We start from the raw sequence: 21,782 nt of genomic DNA on the forward strand, positions 1-21,782 counted from the left end.
ATGTGTATGGCTTGAGAGTGATGGACAAGTTAGGTTTAGGTGGCATCAGAATTAGAAGAGACACATATACACATTATGTATATATGTGTACATATATACATACACACACATATATACACATGCCTGTATATATACATATGCAGACATATATAGCTACATATTTTAACAAAAGTGGAATCATGCTTTTTTATAACTTTTTTCATTTATCAACGTATTGTATATTGTAAATATCTTTCCATGTCAACTCATTTAATTACAGAACTATTTTACTGGTATCCAGTATGGATATACCATAATTTGATCAATCCACAGTTGTGATATTTTGATTATTTACAACCTTTTACATTGTAAGTAACACTTTGAGAACATTACCTCATCTTCGTCAATATGCTCAATTACTTTCTGAGGATAAATTCTTAAAGCTGGAATTCCAGGGACAAAAGAGTTTACATACATTTAAAGCTATGGAAACATATTGCTGAACTGCTCTCTGGTGAGGTTGATCAATACACGTTCAATTCACATTTCTATAATCAGTGCGTGGCAGTGCTCATTTTCACCAACACTGTATTTTATTTTTTTTAAATTTTTGCTACCCTGGTAGTGTCAAGGTATTTTACATTCATGATTCTTTAAATCAGACCAGTCTTCACCCAAATAGCATTTTAAATTGTCAAAGTCTCTCTCAAGAGATGAAGGTTCAGGGAATGTAATATTCAAAAATATAAAACCTTGGTTGTTTATCATAATTGTTTTAATTGTTCTCAATCAAAGCTACAGAATAGAATTACCTGGATAACTTTAAAAGAAAAGAGAAAGCAATGCCTGGACCCTACCCCAGGTCAGCTGAAAACGCACCTGCCAGGCACACACAGCCTGAGCAGCACCCCTAGCACTCCCAAAGCACAGGGTGGGGTGAGGAGGGCAAGAATCCCATTCTGGTGAAAAGCAACCAATAATCAATTTTTAATAAAAAGGTTTTCCCCTGAAGGGACACATTGTTCTCTCTAATACCTGCATTTGGCAAGTATTTATTATTACAAGCATATGCATTTAATTTTATATTAAAATATAAACAAGCACATGGTATAATGAACAATACCAGCATTACTGAAAATCTAAAATGACTTTACCATTTTACTGCTGTGCTATGCCATCACAAGGAATTTTATATTTGACCAAGTTGCCATTGAGGCCTTGTCCAAATACAGAGAAATGTTTCCACAGTTATAATAGTGGTACAAATACAATTATATATTCTTCTTGTTTTCTCCTCACAAGATAACAAAATAATTTTTCCTTTTGTATATAGAGTATAGACTTTGTATTAATATACTTAACCATGTAGCACGTGGATTGACCATATTAGTAAAACATTCCAATAAGTTTGGCATTTATATATATATATATATTTTTCATTTTATATATAGCTTAGTTGGTTGAAGCATCGTCTTGGTGCGCAAAGATTTCAAGTTCAATCCCTGGTCAGGGCACTTAACAGATGGAAGTTTCTGCCTGCCTGTCTCTCTCAGCCTTTTCTCTCTCTCTAAAAATCAATAAATACTGTACATTAAAAAATAGATAAGCAAAAGGCTTGTAATATGTAAAAGTCTATACAAATAAAAAAATTATTGTCATCATTACTACTGACATTAGATGTAGTTAGTAGTGGTGATGTGTTAATTGTAGTTAATATAAATCAGCATATCCAACACACCTTATAGACTATCTCTGTATCATGACTATAATTTTACCCAGCTGTCATGTCTGGCTTTTTTTTGGAAAGAGTTCAGTGTTTCATTTAAAGAATGAGATTTAAAAACACCCTCTGTTTGAAAATATACAAATATTTATAATATATTATCATGAAATAAAGACTATGTTCACAAAGAGTGGGATCAGAACATATCAAATGCTGAAGTAGTCAAATGTTATACAATTATTTAAATATTCAGATTTATAATAGAACAATCAACAACTTAAACATTTCATTGCCTCTTAAATCTTGCTATATCCATAAATTGATACTCTGCTTTATTTACATTTGGAAACAGTCTTTTTAAACAGGTGAATAATAACTCTTATTTATGGTAATCACTATCTTAGGCCTTTTTCCTTATTTGCTAAGTAATAATAACATATTTAAATGTACAGATCACCATTCCTCTAACCACAGTCAGAGCACATTTTCCAAATACTCTAGCCTGTATGTGGCAAGGCTTTGTAGAGAAAGGATTTCCTTAGAGGTAATTATTTTTAAAAATCTTTAAGGGGACACTTTTCTAAAAAGTCTCCATCTAAATATTCTTGAAGAATGACAACAAAGAAAATACATATAGTTACCCTGGGTGTATTTTTGTGTTACAAACAAGAAGGCAGTTAATAGCACAAGCTTATTAAGGGACCAAAGTTTGTTTTTTATTTTCCATAATTTTCAATGAATCAGTTCAACAAACAGGTAAAATCTGCTGAACAAAAGGATAGAAATGATGATATAAAAACAAAACTAAAACAAACAAACAAACAAAATCACATAACAACCTGCCCCTTCCTCCTGGAATTCAGTTTAGGCAAAGTCTTGACCACACAAACCTCCCTGTCTCTTTCTTCTCTCTAATATACATTTATTGAGAGCTATTACAGACCAGGAAATAATGTTCTTTTTATATAGCTAGTATAACTGTAATAACTAAGAGTTATAATAGATATATAACAGGAAGGCAATTGTAACACTGAAGGTGTCAGGGAAAACTAAGCAAATGGTAATATTTGATCTGGGATTTGAGAGTGGAAAAGAAGAAAGAAAGGGCCTCTAAGTGAAAGCGAAGTAATTAAAAAGAAAAGACAAGGAGGTAATAAAATGCATGGAGGGTAATAGATTCTTATGTACGCTCTAAAAAAATATGAGTGAAAATATCATACACTGCTTTCCCATGGTTAAACAGGCTGCCTTCCACAAGAGCTGCTGAAATTTGAAATCATTTTTCTAAACCATTAAAGACGAAGGCCACTTCTTACTTCCCTCTGTGTTTCCAAGACGTAACAGTCCCTCACACATGGTTGGCACTCAGAAAATGTTTCTTGGTAGAATTAACTATTAAGTTCATAAAACTTGCACTAATTTTCTAAAACTCAGATCCTTTGCATTTGATGTTGTGTGTGGGACATGTGTGTATGTGAGAAAGGAAGAGAATACCACCCCTTGGTGGGGAAAATCCTAACTGACTCTCCAGTATACTGGTCCAATGCCAGGGGATGAGATGTTAGAACGGAGATAGATAGCTGGAAGATGTCAAGTTACTAAGGAAGGCTCCCAACTGTTCCAGGGAATTAAAATCACCTTATAGTAGAATTCTATTACAAAGTCACTTATGAATGCTTACGATCACTCAATGCTTGGGGTCAGTTAAAGGACCCTGAATTTTTAGAGCTGGAGAGAAATTGGAGGTTGCTTATTTCTGAACCACTTAATCTTGAATAGGCACTCTCTAGTGAACTTACTTAATAGTCCTGCATAAAAACCTTGTGGTTTGTTAAAGCATTTTGGTAAAATTGTTTTTCTTCTTTCCTTTCCCTTCTCTTTTCCCTTCCTGCCTACCTGCTCACCTGCCCACCTTAACCTTGTCAGCAAAGATGTTTTCTGCTTAATCTAATGAAGGGAACAGTTAGTTTTTGAAAAGAGCAAACTATTCATTAATCATTTAGCAGTTTAATAATCAAAAAGCAGCTGGGAGCTTGGAAAACATAAGCTGAAGTCCTTCAATCGGAAAATGTGATTATTTCCTACCAGCCAGCAGTATCATGAACTGGCATAATTTGTTTCTTATTGTCTATGTTGCTTCTCCAGTAGTAGAGAAGACTGGAAAGCCACCCCAGAAAACACTCCTGGTGTGAGATCATGGGTCTAGACCCCCAATGAGAGACTGAGAATCTAATACAATGAGGAAAGGACTTGCCCAGTAAGGTAGAGTTCCTTTTATAAACAGGACTCTTAGTAAACACATATAATTTAAGATGTGAATGAGTGTGTATACAGAAATAGCACCAATAAATTTTTTTGAAGAATTTTAAAGGCTATTTTCCTACTATTATTAATTTTCATTCTTGAGAAGTTTTATTTGCCTCATTAAAAAATGCTTTTCAAAACAAAGGTAATGCCTATCTCTTTAGATTTATTTATCCTCATCATCAATATTATTTGAGAAAAAAACTTTATATTATGCTAAACTTTTTTAAGACTGGCTCTCAAGTATTAAAATATTGTTATACATATCTTTGTATGTGTCCCAAAGAGGGCATTAAGTTCACACCAAATAGACCAATAAGTTGTTTTTAAAATGTCGTTATACCAGTTTAATCTATACCTCCAATTTTGAATAAATAGTACTTTATGCTAGTAAACGATTTCTTTTGATATGACAAAACCTGATTTTTGTCTGTAGAATTCAAGAAATGAGTCATATAGAAGGAATTCCTTCACCATTTAACCTTTATCATTTGCTTTGACAAAGTGTACTTTAACTGCAAATGGTCAATGGCAATCCCTAATAAAAATGAATGCTTCTAGAGACAAGAGAAAATATTATGCCCTGTGAGTCTAATAAATATAATTCACTTTCAACCCAATGGAAATAGTAAGATTTTCTCTTCTATATTTAAAAATTGATAAATAAGCCTGTACCTTCTAACAAGACATTATTTCCCCAAGCCTTAGTAATGGCATGGTAGTATGTATTTACAAAAATACATCAGTCTCGATCTTTGTGGTTTGGATTGTGATGTAAATTCCTAGCATTCTTTTAGAACAGTGGTCCCCAACCTTTTTTGGGCCACGGACCAGTTTAATATCAGAAAATATTTTCACAGTCCGGCCTATAGGGTGGGACGGATAAATGTATCATGTGACCGAGACAAGCGTCAAGAGTGAGTCTTAGATGGATGTAATAGAGGGAATCTGGTCATTTTAAAAAAATAAAACATCGTTCAGACTTAAATATAAATAAAACAGAAATAATGTAAGTTATTTATTCTTTCTCTGCGGACCGGTACCAAATGGCCCACGGACTGGCACTGGTCTGCGGCCTGGGGATTGGGGACCATTGTTTTAGAAGAAGTAGGCGGGAAGAAGCCCTAAGAACTAGATGTACCTCAACTTACAATGGTGTTACATCCCAATAAGTGCATTGTAAATTGAAAATGTTGTAAATAAAAAATGCATTTAATACACAACCTATTGAATATCAGTTAGCATACCCCACTTAAAGGTGCTCAGAACACTTATATGAACTCATAGTTGGGCGAAATCATTTCACACAAAGCCTATTTTATAATAGTGTTGGGTATCTCATGTAACTTGTTGAATACAGTATCCAAAAAATGCTAGCAACCCAGTGCACTGGAGAGGTTTGGCTCGGGGCTGGTATGGCTGAGCAGGAGCCAAGGCTCTCTGCTGCTCACTGCCCAGTGTCCCGAATACCATGCTGCATGCCTCAAACCTGGGGCAAGATCCAAATTAAATTTTGAAGTGCAGTTTCTACTGAATGCATATCGCTTTTGCACCATTATAAATTTAAAAAATCGTCAGTCGAAACATCATAAGTTAGGACCACTGAATGGCTATTCTCCACAAAGAAGGGAGGGAAGGATCCAAAACTAAAGCCCTTAGGAAAAGAGAGGAAGAAATTGATGACAGTCCCTTGCTTGGTAGAATTGCCAGTTATTAATATGCTAGAATAACAGTTAAAATGCTTAAATATTCCAATTGAAAGTTTTATCTCATAAAAGTTGGGTAGGGGGAGGGTAGGGGCACAAAGAAAACCAGATAGAAGGTGACAGAAGACAATTTAACTTTGGGGGAGTGGTATATAGCACAATCAAATGTCAAAATAATCTAGAGATGTTTTCTCTCAACATATGTACCCTGATTTATCAATGTCACTGCATTAAATTTAATAAAAAAAACTTAAAAAAAAGTTTTATCTCATTTTAATGAGCCGAGTTTCTAGATTATTGATAGTTAACTTCATATACTTCTACTGTATACTACTTTATGTGCAGTGCATATGAGGTGCTCAATAAATATTTGTTGTTAATACCCCGTGTGTAGTATGAGTGTTTAGACCAATTTGAAGCTGCAAAATCAATTTAGTATGCCTCAACTCATATATTTTGATAAATGAAATAGAAAATTGTACATTGCATAGCTTGGGTATTAGTTTGTGGGAACTATTTCTGTTAATATATGAGTGCTGGGTCATGTTGTGTTAGTGGGTGATAATTTGTGAGTCATGACTGTCAGAAAAGAAAGACAATGAGATAGGATAAAATAGACTGTGTTGGAAAATGTCAGAGTGCATCACATGTACTAAGTGTTTTTGCAAGAAATTTTTATTTTTTATACATTAAAAATATATCTCCAGTGGATAGTAAGGCAAATTATTTCTTTTACTGTGAGAAGAAGTTAAAAAAAATGGAAAACCATTGCTTTAGGATCAGGCTTCTGAGCTGCTCCACTGTGGGGAATGAACGGAGCTGGGCTCCAGGAAGTGCATTTACCAAATTCTAGTGTGAGAGGTGTCCCTGTGGAGCTGTGCAGCACCAGCATCTGCTCCAGGGCATCTGTGCTAAAGACTCTTAGACCTGTACCAGTGGGTCTTGGATAGATATTCCAAACTTCCCTGAACTCGCTTGACCCCAGGAATATCTCAGCAACTCCTTCAGAATTCTGTTGTCTAATTCCATTTTTAATCTGTGAAAAGGTAAGATGTTACTTTGAATTTGCAGGAAGTATACATTTTTTTTTTAAGTGAGGAAGAGAGAGAGGGGCAGGGAGAGATGAGAAGCATCAACTCCTAGTTGCGGCACTTTAGTTGTACACTGACCGCCTCTCATGTGCGCCTTGACCAGGGGGCTCCAGCAGAGCCAGTGACCCCTTGCTTAAGCCTGTGAGCCTACACTCAAGCTGGAGACTTCAGGGTTTCAAACCTGAGACCTCAGCATCCCAGGTCAATGCTCTGTTCACTGCACCATCACTGGTCAGGTAAGAAGTATATTTCCTTGAAAATAAATTTTACTCTACTCTTCATGTGGTTGGCATTAATGTTGTCTGATTTAAGTTCTTAGAAGGTAAGAACTTTATGATTTGATTTAATTAGAATCACATGCACATGGAAATGAAGTCTGTTTTGATGACACGACAGTATTTTTTTTTCTTTGACCGAGACAGAGTCAGAGAAAGGGACAGATAGGGACAGACAGACAGGAAGGAAGAGATGAGAATCAATTCCTTGTTGCGGTACCTTAGTTGTTCACTGATTGCTTTCTCATATGTGCCTTGACCAGAGGGCTGCAGCAGAGCGAGTGATCCCTTGCTAAAGCTAGGGACCTTGGGCTCAAGCCAGCAACCTTTGGGTTCAATCCAGTGACCATGGGTCATGTCTATGATCCCACATTCAAGCCAGTGACCCTGCACTCAAGCTGGTGAGCCTGTGCTTGAGCCAGAAGAGCCTGCGCTCAAGATGGCAACCTCGGGGTTTCGAACCTGGGTCCTCTGCATCCCAGTCCGACGCTCTATCCACTGTGTCACCGCCTGGTCAGACACCATAGGAATATTTTAAATCACTTTTAATGAGTCAAGTTTTGTAGAGTTAGCATTACTGTCTATAATTTGGGTACTTTTAGAAGCTGATTGTTTTCAGAACACTTGATTTTAGTAAACAGTAGCGTAGGCATATTTTGGTGAACTAAAGGATTTCTAGTAGCTTTATAAGTTAGCTTCATGTATTGCAATGGAATAAAAATTTCCCAATTTGCACACTGGGGCAATTTATTTCTTGAAAGTACAAAATAGGTCATTGAATCAACAAACATATTACCCCACTCTGACTTCTGTTATCACCTTTGATTACACAGACCCCATGTCTATAGTCAAACATATTTTAGCTCCTTTTGCACATAAGGAAACATTAAACCTGAAATATGTAAACAAAACAAGTAGTGTAACCCTGATATTAGGAAGCTTTCTTAAACAGCAAAACATTGTTGTAAAAATATATTACAACAATGGAGAAATGGCTCATTTTGCAAAAATTTAAGCAAAATAGACATAGATTATTATTACACAATCAAGATTTTTTTTTAAATTTTTATTTTAGCCAGAGAGAAGGAGGAGAGAGAGAGAGAGAGAACGTCAGTCCATTCCTGTATGTGCCCTGGCTGAGTATCGAACCAACAACTCCTGTGCTTCGGGCCGATGCTCCAACCAACAGAGCCACCCGGCCAGGGCCAATCAAGAATTTAATATAGTTTCGGTCTTTGGTTAGAAAACAAGAGAAGAGGGCAACTTTTAACCTAGAATCCTTGTGCATGAAGATAAAATCTAGGCATTTAAAATTTTGGGTGGAAAGACTTTCAATAGAAACTACTACATATTCAGTCATGATCTTAAGAAAGCTTCTGGCTCTTTTCACTCTACATTAGTCTATATAAGACTATTAGATTATTTCTACACAAACTTCCCATATCTTGAGAAGTTTGATTTATACAATGTAATCCATTCTTGAGCACTTTTATGCTGTAATCTTTTTTGTGCCTGTAACATGTAGGGAATAACAAGTCCCTTTATATTCTTCCTGACATGTTCTCAGGATAGATACATAGAACAAAACAGCAACAACAAAACAAAATAAGCTCATTACTTTGCAGTTTTTTACCCAGTGATCTTTTGTGGTCTCTATTTCATTTTCTTATACCTACCACATCAACAGTTGTACTGAGTTTCAATCAAATGCATTTTGTGCTGAAATAAAACTTTTTTTTCCAGAGTTAAAAAAATATATAAATATTCATGAAAACATATTTATTTATAGGCTTATTTATATTCTTCTTAGTCAATGTATATCTTTAAAAGTTAAGGCAAATAAATGCTTGGATTACTTTCTCTTCCAGTAAAAACTCATACTCTGCCACTTCAGAGGATTTATTTTCATGTGTTTAGAAGAGTTGATTAAATTATTTTATTAGGAAAAAATAAGAGAATATAAAAAGCACCTTAAAATGAAAAAGTTATATTTAATGATTTTATCTTTATTGGAAGAAGGTAAAGGTTAGTTAATTAGCTGAGTAGTCTAAATCTTTTTATTTCCTTGAGAATTGGAAAGAAAACACAGGGCCATGGAAAGGATGTGTTGTAACGTGGACAATGACAGTGCTAGGTCCTTTGCAGAGGTCTGGGTTCTTGGCATGTGTGCTTCTGTTCTATGCTCAGTAGGTGGGCAGTGGTCAGAGGCCTGATGAAATTTACCAGTCAAGGGCACTTGTTTTTGGATTCTTCTTTAAACCAAAACACCAACAACAAGCTGAAAACTTGTCTCTCTTCATAAGAGAAAGCTGCTTTCCAAGTACACTACTGAGGGCTCTCAGAACACACTTGCCTTCAGCAGTTCCTGCGATCAGGAACTTTGCGGTTGGGTTGCAAGATCCACCAGAGCTTTGCTTTACAATTTGAGGAATTCCACCTAGTATCCAACTGGTCAACTGCTAGATCTGCTTTATGGAAATATTAAACTATACTTGAACTTAATATCCAAAAAACCTGTGAACTGTTTAATGCAAGTGTTTAGATAGCTTTAGTGGAAAGACAATTTCAAAACTGAAAATAGGATTAATAAAGCTTTGATAGTCTTAAGTTTTACAAATGTTTTCTATGCATTTCATCTTTGATTTCTTCTCCTTTTTCTCCTTCTCCTTCTTCTTCTTTCTTCTTCTTCTTCTTCTTCTTTTCTATCTTTGCCTGCTATTTCCATTCTTGAGTATGTGCTATAGAATTCACTTATAAGCCAGAAAAGAAAAGAAATCTATACTTGGGCTTTTTATGATTAAAAAAACTCTTTAAATGAAGTTTTAGAAAATACCAATAGAATGAAGTATTTTCAGAGCAAGTGATTTCTTGTCTTAATCGATGTTTTAATGTAATATTTTTGAGCTGTTGCTTCAGAGTGGAAAAAAGGCACTTGATTGAGCAGGGGGTCACTGGAGTTCTGTTCAGGCTTCATTACCACTGAGCAGAATTGGCCCATGTTACCTGTGAGTCTCTTTTACCCTGATGGTTGGAATGGTAAGACTAGCACGTGCATGGCCGTCTCCTTCAAAAGTCTAATGACATGTGAGCCACTAGGAATCCCATTCTTATCTAAGTGAGATGATACCAATTCATTAAAATAAAGGTTACCAAATGCAAATCACAAATGAAGGGAAGTTCTCTTGATATTTTGGAAATTTCATCCATATTGACACAAACATTCTAATCACTGTACACTTTGACATTAGAGTCCAAAGAGAGAAGGTAAACATGACTGACTTTTTGTGTAAAAGTTCATCAAAAAAGTTAAAAACGTAGCTTCTAACATGCATCAATGTGCTTCCATTCACTACCTGTTGGATATTTTTAAGATGTTAAAAATGAAAGTATTTTTGACCTCTAAATACTTTAGTTGAAGAACTTATGCAGCTGAGAAGAAAATGGATTTTAGAATTAGATAAAACTGAGTTCAAATCCTGATTCAGTTATATATGACCTTGGATAGTTTTGTTCTCTGATGCTCAGTTTACTAATCCGGAAAATGGGGACAATAATAACGTATACTTTGGAAAACTGCATAAATTAGAAATAATATAGGTAAATCACCTGGCATATCATAAGGACTCAATAATAGCTATAAGCAAGAATTTAAAAAAAAGTGTTTTTCTTATAATTTCTAACTAGTATGCTAGGAATACTTAGCAAAACTTACAGAGATAATTGTGACTGTCATATGCTGTTTGACTAAATACCCAGCCTAGGTGCTTATTTGATGAATAAATAAATATCAGTATAAATAAAGATTTAGTCTAAGCAATTACAATGACAGAATATCCAGTGACACAGTTCACCACATATCAAAAAGAATGGCATTAGAGGTCTCTTCAATATTTAGCCCATCAAAAGTTATGTTAATTAGTAAATATACTCATTTCCATAACCAGTTGCATATCAAACCTATGTATATTAATTAGTATTTAATTTTATTAAGTATAATATTTTAAAAATTCTTACTGACTTAGGTTTTCATCAAGCGTATGCTTCCTGTTAGCTTACATATAATTGGCCACATCCATACCATTATTATACATTTATCCTTGTCCCTTATAGTTATTATATCCCAACATGCTTCTTATATTATTAAATTTTCAACCTGTGTGTTTTGACACTCCCAGCACTAGGAATCCAGATCCAACATTTTACAGAGATGTGAGGAACAAGAAATTACATATCTACGACTATATAGAATAAGTCTAAACTTGACAGTCAGAAGAAACAAGAATATAAATAAATATTGGTCTTTTCTATTATAAATTTAAATACATCATTGATAAAATACATACACTTTTCAATATGAACTGAGACCTGAAACAAAGTAAGTTGAGGTAAGGGGTATCAAAATTCAAAGTTATAATACAACAATACTAACAATGTCTCATCTAAACAAATGAATGCTTAATAAATATTGCACATTTTAACTAGTTACTTATTTCATGTAACTTTAATATGCTAAATGCATTAAGATTAAATTTTCATTTGTGTTGAGTTATCTAAAAAGGAATACGAGTCATTGAAACGTTGGAAGCCTATTTGGAATAAGTATCCTGTTAAACACAAAAATATTTTCATGAAATTCCTTAGACTAAGAATATCAAGAAGGCACTATTGTCTTCAATATCTTCTCTACCTTATGTTCTCTTTAGCACAAGAGGTCAATGAGTAGTTTTTCATTAAATACTGACAACAAACATAACACATAACACAAATTGTGGAGGATGGCAGGTGTAAGTAGTGACACCAGGAAATAAAAAAACACATTTGATTTCACTGTCAGCAACAAAAACATGTAGGTTATAATGCTTGTCCAGCAAGGTGGTACAATACAGTCTATACATACCTAAACAATAGCTTATTATTAAAAGCCTCAGCAATTTTTTCATTTTTAGTGGCACTCTGATTTTTAAAGCCCACTGTTTTCATAACTGAATAAAATTGCCTCTACAACACCTTTTATTTCCTCCCTGTCATTTCCCACAAATCTCCCAAATCATTAGTGCTGTATTTTGAGTATTCTTTCTGTTTTCATGGTAAAGTTTTCTGAAGTTTCCTCTTTAGTGCTTTTCAGTTTTTAATAACAATTTCTGAGGACTCTCTTGCACAAAATACAGTTCTTTCTAACGTGTCTGCTTTTAAATAAATTTGTCTCCATTAATAGTGGATGAAAAAATACAATAAATTTGGGTCAAAACCTTAATGTCAATGCTCAAAATAATGATTTAGTTCTACAAGAAAACTGTATAACAATTTCAAGATAAAAAATTCTGGAAATCTGGTTTTCAAGCCTTTTTTTATTAGAAAACTTAAATTATTACCCTTTTTAAAAGGGAGTAGTCAATGTCCATTTTTAATTTTCCCAAACAAATAATAATAAAGGATAGCAAACTAGGATAAGAAACACATTAGAAGACAAGCTTTCTACTTCATACAACTTCTAGTTACCTTTTCCTATCCATTCACCTACTTCTGGTCAGCAGCAAGAACAGAAAATCCATTTATTTTTGCCTTTTTGGTTTTTCTAAGATGAGCTTCATGTACCTGAATACAAACAAAAACTAGGGGAAACAGCTTTGAGATTGGCATAAACCAAGTACACGGCTCATGAGCCAGGATACCCTGCCTTCTATGGCTTATTCTGTAGTTTAAGAGTCCAATAGTTAAATGACCAACTGAAAATTGAACGATAATCAAAATGACACAGATTGACAACAAATAACGAAAACACGTGGAATCCCCTCGGTTGTTATTTTTTTTCTCTAATAGATGATCTCTAGCATTCTGTAAATAAAATAAATACTAACGAAATGAGAATTTCACAGTGGGGAAAGGAGCATCTCGTATCATAATAAATATTTTGGTACAAATTTTAAAAAATGTAGAAAATGTTAGTACCTCTGGGTACTTTTTTCTAATAAAACCATACCTGCTTCAGAACTTGTTTGATTATAGCTGCTAACAATGCTGTTTGGTATCACTGGAGTGGAGGACGTTGAAATTCTTGACTGAGGATTGTGATGTAATGAATTTCCTAAAGCCATGCCCGACTGACTGAGCATCCCACAGTTCCCACTAGCCTGAATCTGATTTATTAAACCTGCAAGATGGTGGTTGGGGACTGAACTGTTACTGTGAACAAAGTTAGTGTTTGCATTGTGGCAGTGCACGGCTTCCCCTCTTAAAGGTATGTTCTGTGTCAGTGAATTCTGGAGAACACTGGAGTTCATATTGGGATCTGTAAAATGCAGCTGGTTAGCAGAGCAAGGCAAAGCAGTATTTGAGCCCCCACAACCCGGGGTACTATTGCTACTCAAGTGAGAGCTTTGACAACTCATAGACTGTAGTAACTGAGACATTGAGCTGATGGGGAAAGAACCCTGACCTTGCTTCCTTAGCAAGTCGGGTCCAGATTTAGGAACTGAAGAACTATCCATTTGAGACTGTCTGAGCAAACTCAAAACTGTGGTAGGTGGCTGTTTCCTTTTCCGCAACGAGTCTTTTTGCTGAGACATCAGCTTATCTCTTAGTGCTGCTCGACCACTTTGCCCTTCACCTGTTGGGAGAAGCATGTTGGCAGTAGGAGGGAACATGGTGTTTAAAGTGCTATGTCCTTCAGTGTTGCCACTGCCAGCAACAGCTCCAGAATTGCTACTGCTGCTACTGTTGTTACTAGCAAGTTTGTTTTGATTTGCTAGCTGTGCTTTGGCTGCTGCTGAGAGTAAACTACTTGCTGGAAAGGAGGCAGCATTGTGCTGGTTCAAGATCTGATTTAAAGGCATTCCCAGCAAACCAGGCTGACTCTTTACAGAACCACTTCCGGCAGTTGCAGTAGGAAAAGCTGCACTGCTTGGGGTATTTAGTACATTACTCATTCCAGCAATTAATGGGTTAGGGATATCCTTGTATTGATGATGTCCATCGGACTTGGTAGAAGGGCTTGATGGCATTGATGGCCTTGGGGACCCTATTGTTGACCTTGGTGACCTGGGTGGAACCTTAATACCACTGCAAGTAGCTTGGGGTCCTAGAGGTGGCATCATGAAATTTCCGTGGTCTGATGATGTGGAAGAAGAGCGTGATCTTTGGGGCGATGCCTCAATCCTTCCAATTCCAGCCCCCATCATGTGCACTGGGGATGTCACTGGAGAAGGGGATAGGGAGGTTGAAGCTGAATGCTGCACTCTTTGTACATGACTCCCATGATTCATGTGACCAGGTTTTACGGTTGGCAAAGGGAGATTACTTGGCAAAGGAACGACAGCAGGAGGCATGCTTACATTCATCACAGGTACCTGAGAGTGGACATTTGAATGGAAACCAGCTGGGTTAATGATAACAGGGTTCTGATTCACCGGTTTACTAGGAATAGGGTCAAGAATGCCAAGTGGATCTTTCTCAGATGTTAATGGCTTTTTCTGAAGAGCACAAGAAGGTGGAGGAGGGGGTGGTGGGACTTGGGGTGGTTTGTGGTGGAACATTGCTCGTGGTATTTCCATATTAGTTGAAAAATTACACATTGGTTTTTTCATTACTGGACTTTTTGTAGTCAAGGTTGGGGAAAGAGGTATATTAGTCCTTCCAGCCATTGCACATGATAACTGTACGGGAGAACCATGTAGCATTACTGAAGGTGGAGAAAGAGGAGTCCTATTCAGGTGAATAGGACTAGAATTGGGAGCTCCATGAAAACCAGGATTATTTCTTGTGAAAACATCAGGGCTTCCAAGTGGGTCAGTCCTCGGAGAAACTGAGCCATCACCATAAATCTGGGATCCTGACGACGCCGGGCTGGGCAGGCCTCCGTGGCTGCCGCGGAATGGAGATTTCTGTCCATGCTCACTGCTGCCCAATCTCTGCCGGGGGTAGACGGGGTGGGGTTCTTGCTGCTGGCTTCCAGGCAGTTCTTGTACATACAGCCTTCCCATGGCATTTGATGATCCAATCATTAACTTGAAAGGATTCTTACATTCAGGCATTACAGAATTTGTAATTCCTTCATGAGACTTATTTCTTATGGATCTTGGAGTTGCTGCCCTTGAAGGTACTACTGGAGTTGCATCTGATGTGAAAGAGAAAAAAAAAAATCTGTTAAGTAGTCTTAATTCTTTTGTATTGGGGGTAGGGTGGGGAGGGAAGGAAAGAGGGTAATGAGGAAGGGAAGGCATCTAGAAATAGAAATTTGCAAATAGAAACTGTTTTCTCTTCAACTAGAAATTCTGTACTCTACATTAGATTTTGATTAAAAAATGCACATTATTCTCCCTTAGTTGGTCAAAGGTACTCAATTAACGGCTCATTATGCTTGTTTGCCTCTTATCTGTTAAGAAAGGATGAAAAGCTGATACAGTTCGTAGTGACATTAGCCATCCTAATAATATTTAGAATATGTGAAATCAAGATTGACAGCCGAGATGGAAATGATGATGTTACTATCATGTTGGGTTTCAATTTTTAGGAACACAGTTACAATAGAAAATTATTATCTGTGTGGCATATTTTCTTGGGTGATTTAAACGAATTGCCATTTTCACCAGAAAAAGCTGTTACCCTGTAAATGTTTTCATTACCTCGCTGCAACCTCCTCAGGACAGCTAGAGAAATGCTTCCTTATCCCAACATTTTCACGGCGAGAGTAAAAGGGTCTTAATTTTTGTGAATTAAGTGAATGGATTCAGAATCTTTTATCAGGGAAGTGATAACTGCAGTAAATGCAGTGAAGCTGCAATCATGTCTAGCTTCCCAGCAAGCCTGCGACACTGCCATTCTTTGATGTTAATCAGTCATTACTGTAAAAACAGCTTTAGTCAGTCAGCTTCGGTGAAAGACTGCCATTCTAATTCTTTCATTAGGATAGAACTCCTATGCAAAATTCAGTCAGAGTGCTAAACCTTCCGTACTGGGGTCCAAATGAGAATTCTTTTACAGACTGCATCGCACCCTCACTGGCTTTTTGGAATCCCTCCAGTTCCTCTGGAGATCAGACAGAATACAGGCACATGTGACAGAACTTTCACTCTCTTTTGTCAGAATTCTAGGTTTAAGCTTTTTAGCCCTAAAGATGTTTAACTATTTTATAAAGTTATACTTTCAAAAACAGGGATAGCAAACAAAATTAATTTTATATGCCAAGTCCTATCAACCGGTGGTGGCTGCTTAGAGAGCCGTGATGAAAAGGATGCTGGGATTTGCTGGGTCTGTGAAAAAATGCCATGGAGTCTATTACACACAGGAGACAAGACTGGTATCATTCGTACTATACCTGGCCATCCTTATTCCTTATTACAACCTATTGGCAAGTATAGCTGGGTTCATTTGCAGTCAGAAGTACATTCACTTAAATGTAAAACTGCACATTTAAGATAAATATACCTCTCCTACCTGCTAGGTAGTATACAGATCAAATTGTACAATAATTTCTAAGACAGTGGTTCTCAATTTGAGGTACACAGAAGTGTAGGTAGGGTGCATTCAAGAAATAAGAGAATATAGTGAACATATACTTTTCTTTGGAAATGTAGGCTTTCTGTTTCTAGCATGGTGAAGATTCTTGATAGAATGATTTCTGGATATAATATGTGAAAAGTTGAGAATCAATGAAGTTTAAGCAGTTAAACTCAACTGAACTTATTTTCTTATTAAAAAAAGATTTTTAAAGTCTGTAATAAAAAATAACACATGAAAAATAGCTGGGGTGCTCTATGTGGCAAACTGTGAACACTGTTGCCTGTATTGACTTTATTACAGGATTGACTCTGCTAACAACATTAAAGCCTTGTGTCTTTTCTTGGGTATTTATATAATTATTTACAGTTAAATGACTAAAAATGTAGCCACTGGCATTTTTTTATATTCAACAGAAATTAGAAAAAAACCTGTGTTTTAAAAGGATTTCTTACATACCTGGAGAAAAAATACCATCTTTAAAATAACAGGAGTACTAAATAAACAAAAGTCATGCTGCTATTGTTACTCTTAGAAAATAAAGTATTATAAAAGTTGGCAAATATACTTAAAAAAATTGATTTCAGAGAGAGAAAGAGAGGGAGAGAGAGATAGACAGACAGAAACATTGATCTGTTCCTGTATGTGCCTTCACCAGGGATGGAACACACGACCTCTAAGTTAGGGACAATGCTCTCAACAACTGAGTTATCTGGCCAGGGCAAAAGTTAGCAAATACAAATGCTAAGTAACCATCAAGGGCTTTTATGAAGACCTTTCAAAGATTAAGCAGAAACTAAATATATGTTTAATGTATGTTAGAGGTGAAAACTACTATATGAGTCTTAACATTTAAGCATTTAAAGCTCCACCTTATAACACAGTTTATAATTATGAAATTGAAATAAATGCTGTGTGAAGTTAGTAAAAGAATAGCAATTAATCCAATAAAATATACCATTTTACAGGAGAATAAAGATATATACCTCTTATAACTGTACCAGTTTACCTTTCTTTTCTTTTTTTTTTTATATTCTGAATATATATATATATTTTTATAATTTTATTTTTTTAATGGGGTGACATCAATAAATCAGGATACATATATTCAAAGATAACAAGTCCAGGTTATCTTGTCGTTCAATTATGTTGCATATTACCTTTATTTTCAATAATAAAACTTGTATATATAGAGAATGACAAAGGATCAAATCCAAGACTCTTTTAAGGTCATTAAAAAGTCAATAAGGATGACTTTGTAGGAAGAGGTAAAACTGATATAATATAATATAAAAACAGCAACAGCTATGAATAGGTGCAAAAATGAAAACATAGTTATATTAAGATGGTAAAATATTGGGGTAAATGTTAAATAATTTATTACTATTAAATGTCTTTAAACTATTGCAATATCTTTTAACTTAAAAAATGTAGCTCATCAAAGGTAAAAGAAAAATCCCTTAAAAGATTTTTTTTCTTACATACCTTAGTGGAGCAATTTTTTCCTGATCATTCCTGTTAAAGTTTAAAGGTTACAGGGTTATTGGAAAGGAGCCGACTGCTAATAGCTGCTAAATTTGACTCTCCCTAGCCTCTTCACATGAGTTCTAAGTTTAAGTCTTTAATGTATGATGTCACAACTGCTTCTTTTTGTATGTAAGTCCATAATTTTTTGATCCCAATTTACCTACACAGGCTTAATATTCCCCCCAGGTCAGATTATCTCTTCTACTCATTCTGGGCAAGAATTTTTTCACTTCCTTCATATGTCTAAATGTTACCATTTCCCAGCCTGGTTCAAATCTGAGTTCTGCTATAGAGCTTTCTCTGATCACTACAGGTTACACTCAACATCTCCATTTTTTAAGAGCTCTACAGAACAATATCACTTACCTTTTATAAACAAATGCTTTGGCACTTGACCATATTTTCAAGTATTAAAATTGTAATTGTAATATTTTGGAGGGAGTTAATATTCTAGTCCTTACAAAAAATGTTCTTCAGTCTCAAAATACGAAATATGATTCTACAGATTACATATTCATCATAAAGGGAAAGGGCACCCTAACAATGGAGTAATCAGATGGACAGAACTATAACCAAGCAAACTTAATGTCATCAATATGGAATACACTGACATTACGTGCCTGCTGATGAGGACATAACATCACCTATGTAGTATTCCTAGTAAAAAGTATTTAACCTGAATGTAAATGTGAAAAAATAATCAGGCATATCCAACTTGAAGAACTTCCTATAACACTGATCTGGATTCTTCAAAAATGTTAATACAATGAGAAATGAAAAAGACTGGGGAATTGCTGTAGATGAAAGAAATGGAACAACTAACTGCAGATCTATGTGCAATCTTTGATTGCATCCTGGATTAAACAAAAATGGAATTAAAATAAGAGATTATTAGGACAACTAGAGAAATATGAATATAGATGATGTATCTAACATTATATCAGTGTTAAATTTCCTGAATGTGATAATTAGATTTTGGTTTATGAAGAGAATGCCCCTGTGTGTTGAGCTATTTAGGGGTCAACTTTTATAACATCTGCAGTATCCACAAAAAATTTTTAATTGGAGGATCTAGAAGAAAATATGTGGTACTCAAGGAACTGTTCATGTAATTTTTATGCATCTTTAAAAAATTAAAAAAAAAAAAAAGGAAGCATGCATGCATACATATAGGTGTGTTGGGGGAGGTATAAAAAGCTCCCAACAAGGTAAGAGCTGTTAGTAGGGGCTCAAAAAATAGTTATTAAATGATAGAAAAAACAACACTATCAGTCTTTGAAAATATTGCTAGTTGATACCACATGATCCAATACATGATCCAATATGTAGCCTTTGAAAAAGGCTACATCTGTTTCCTAAAAATCTGTGGGACTTTCTCTTTTGTTAGCTCAGGAACGTACCTGCATTACATTTATTTATATATGCTAATCTTAATTAGTGTTTAGTCTAATTGTTTAACTGGATGATCTGGATAGGAAATTTTGGGAGACAATTTCATGGGAATTTTTCAGAATGCATTTGCTATTTGTAATAAGATAATGAAATGTTTTAAAAGCATTGCACATGTTTGAAAAGTGGACTTGGAAAATGCCTGGCAAAGTGATTTCTTGCGACTCCTCTAGGAGGGGAGTGGGGGAGGAAGATTCTTGAACCCTTCACCACATTACATACTTGTTCCTCCTCCAGGACTGGTAAGCACCAGAGAAGGATGTGGGGCTTCCATGCTTTTATGAAGTGTGGCCACGGCAATAATTTTTCGTTTATGAATGCATAGCTTTGTGACATCTTCATCCGCTTTAACATCTTCTGCAGTTCTTTGTTTCACAGCAGCTCCAGGATCAAAATTAAACACCTGGAAAAAGGACAGCCTTTGTTTAGAGTATGACATAAAAGCATTAAATAAAAAAATCCTTTGTTAAAAAAATTCCTTTAAATAGAGTAAGCCATAAATCTGAATAAAACTTTCTCAAGTTTTTAAATTTAAGAAAAGCAACTTTCTATAACTTAATAAATACTTCTGCTCAACTCATGGTTTTTAGTGGCACAGTAAATAATGAAAATTATCCTAATACTAAGATAGCCAAAAAATATATATGCAAAGGCGTATTGTTTGATATGTTCCCAATTATAGATATTTCCTGATAACAGTATAAAAAATAGATAAAGTTCAGTTAAAAAACCCAAAGGCTGACATTCTGCTAACATTTTCTTTGGCTTTATTCTAATACTGTATTAATATTACTTTTTCACCTATTTAAAAAATTTGTCTATTAAAAAAATACATTGTGTACAGGCAGTCCCTGGGTTACAAACAAGATAGGTTCTGTAGGTTTGAAAGTGTTTAGGTATATATTCACAAAAAGGTAAAAATAAATACTAAGTTAAGACAAACATTTAAGTTGCATTTAATAGATAAATAAATGTCCCTGTTCCAACTTACATACAAATTCAACTTAAGAGCAAACTTACAGAACCCATGTTATTCATAACCCAGGGGCTGCCTATGTATACTTATGAGATGTTTCAAATGCTTTTTATTCACTTTTTTGGAATGAGGTGACACACAAATAAAAAGAAAAAAGGTGTCTATTAATCCTAGTGCTACAATTAGCACTATATCAGATGCTCAGAGAACAATGACCTATTTCTATGGTAAGTAATGTTTTATTATTTAAAACAATTTTTACTTTCTATCTGTCAAAGGGGTAAATAGTTTCACATTTTGTCTAGGAAGGTTCAGTTTTGTGATTTTAGAAACACTGGTGGTGGCAGATTTATCAACACCAGAGCTAAAAATAACACCATATATCGAGCTGTTTTCATAGGGAAAGAAAATATTGCACTATTAAATGGTGAACATAGGTATAGCTCTAATAAAATGTGCAAAGGAGGTTTTAATAAAATATTTAATATGAATATACGTTTGTCACCTTTGAAAATGACTCGGGTTTGAACCACTTTCCACAATCATTAAGGGATCCCACATGCATTTTGGGATCAAAATGCATGCAAAAGATAACTAATCAGATAGTCTTTAAAATGCTCACGTGATTGGAGAAGTAATACAAAAATGAAATGCTAAATGAGAAGAGCAAATATACGAAACGTTTAAGAAAAACAACTGCTGATAGAGCTGCTGTGAACGGTTACCTTGGGGAGAATCAGAGGACACTCCAGGCCGCACTTGCATGTTCCGTCAGTAAGCAGGTATGTTTTCACCTGCTCCAAGCAAGATAACAAAGACCCACTGGGACTGTAAAAATAGTTTTAAAAAAATATCAAGAAATAATTCTGACTGCACATATACATGAAAAAAGGCATAATTTATATCCTTTCTGTCCTTCACAGGATAATATTTTCCTACTAAAGAAAAGCATTTTCTTTGTCAGTATTATGTTAGCTACTAAATTATAGCCTTTTAGCAGTATCGCTCTTTCTTTTGAACCAAATATTTTTCAGAAAAATAGAGATCTTCATAGAAAATTAAATAAACGTATTTTGAAAACCCAGAGAGGACAAAAATGGGGAAAATGCTATTCTTAAGAAAGGACATCAGAAACAGGCAAGAAAGGAACAAGACAACTACATGAAAGTAGTCATTATCATTTTAAACCAGAAGATCTACTTTTAAAGCTGTTTGAGGAAAAACTGAAATTTAGGAACACAATGGAGGTCAAACCAG

The 21,782-nt window shown here is 35.1% G+C and overlaps 1 protein-coding gene across 13 annotated transcripts in view; it reads right to left on the minus strand.

Annotated features, from left to right (window-relative positions):
• MBD5 (methyl-CpG binding domain protein 5) overlaps window positions 1–21,782 on the minus strand; it is a 521,200-nt gene that overhangs the window by 35,812 nt on the left and 463,606 nt on the right. For all 13 annotated transcript variants that reach the window (XM_066232972.1, XM_066232973.1, XM_066232966.1 and 10 more), the window contains 3 exons: window positions 21,251–21,353; window positions 19,772–19,952; window positions 13,059–15,191 (listed from right to left, as the gene is read on the minus strand). In XM_066232972.1, coding sequence (XP_066089069.1) covers window positions 13,059–15,191; window positions 19,772–19,952; window positions 21,251–21,353 — 2,417 coding nt within the window. The remainder of the gene's footprint in view (window positions 1–13,058; window positions 15,192–19,771; window positions 19,953–21,250; window positions 21,354–21,782) is intronic.

This window comes from Saccopteryx bilineata, chromosome 5 (assembly GCF_036850765.1).
Source record: "Saccopteryx bilineata isolate mSacBil1 chromosome 5, mSacBil1_pri_phased_curated, whole genome shotgun sequence".
NCBI lineage: Eukaryota > Metazoa > Chordata > Mammalia > Chiroptera > Emballonuridae > Saccopteryx > Saccopteryx bilineata.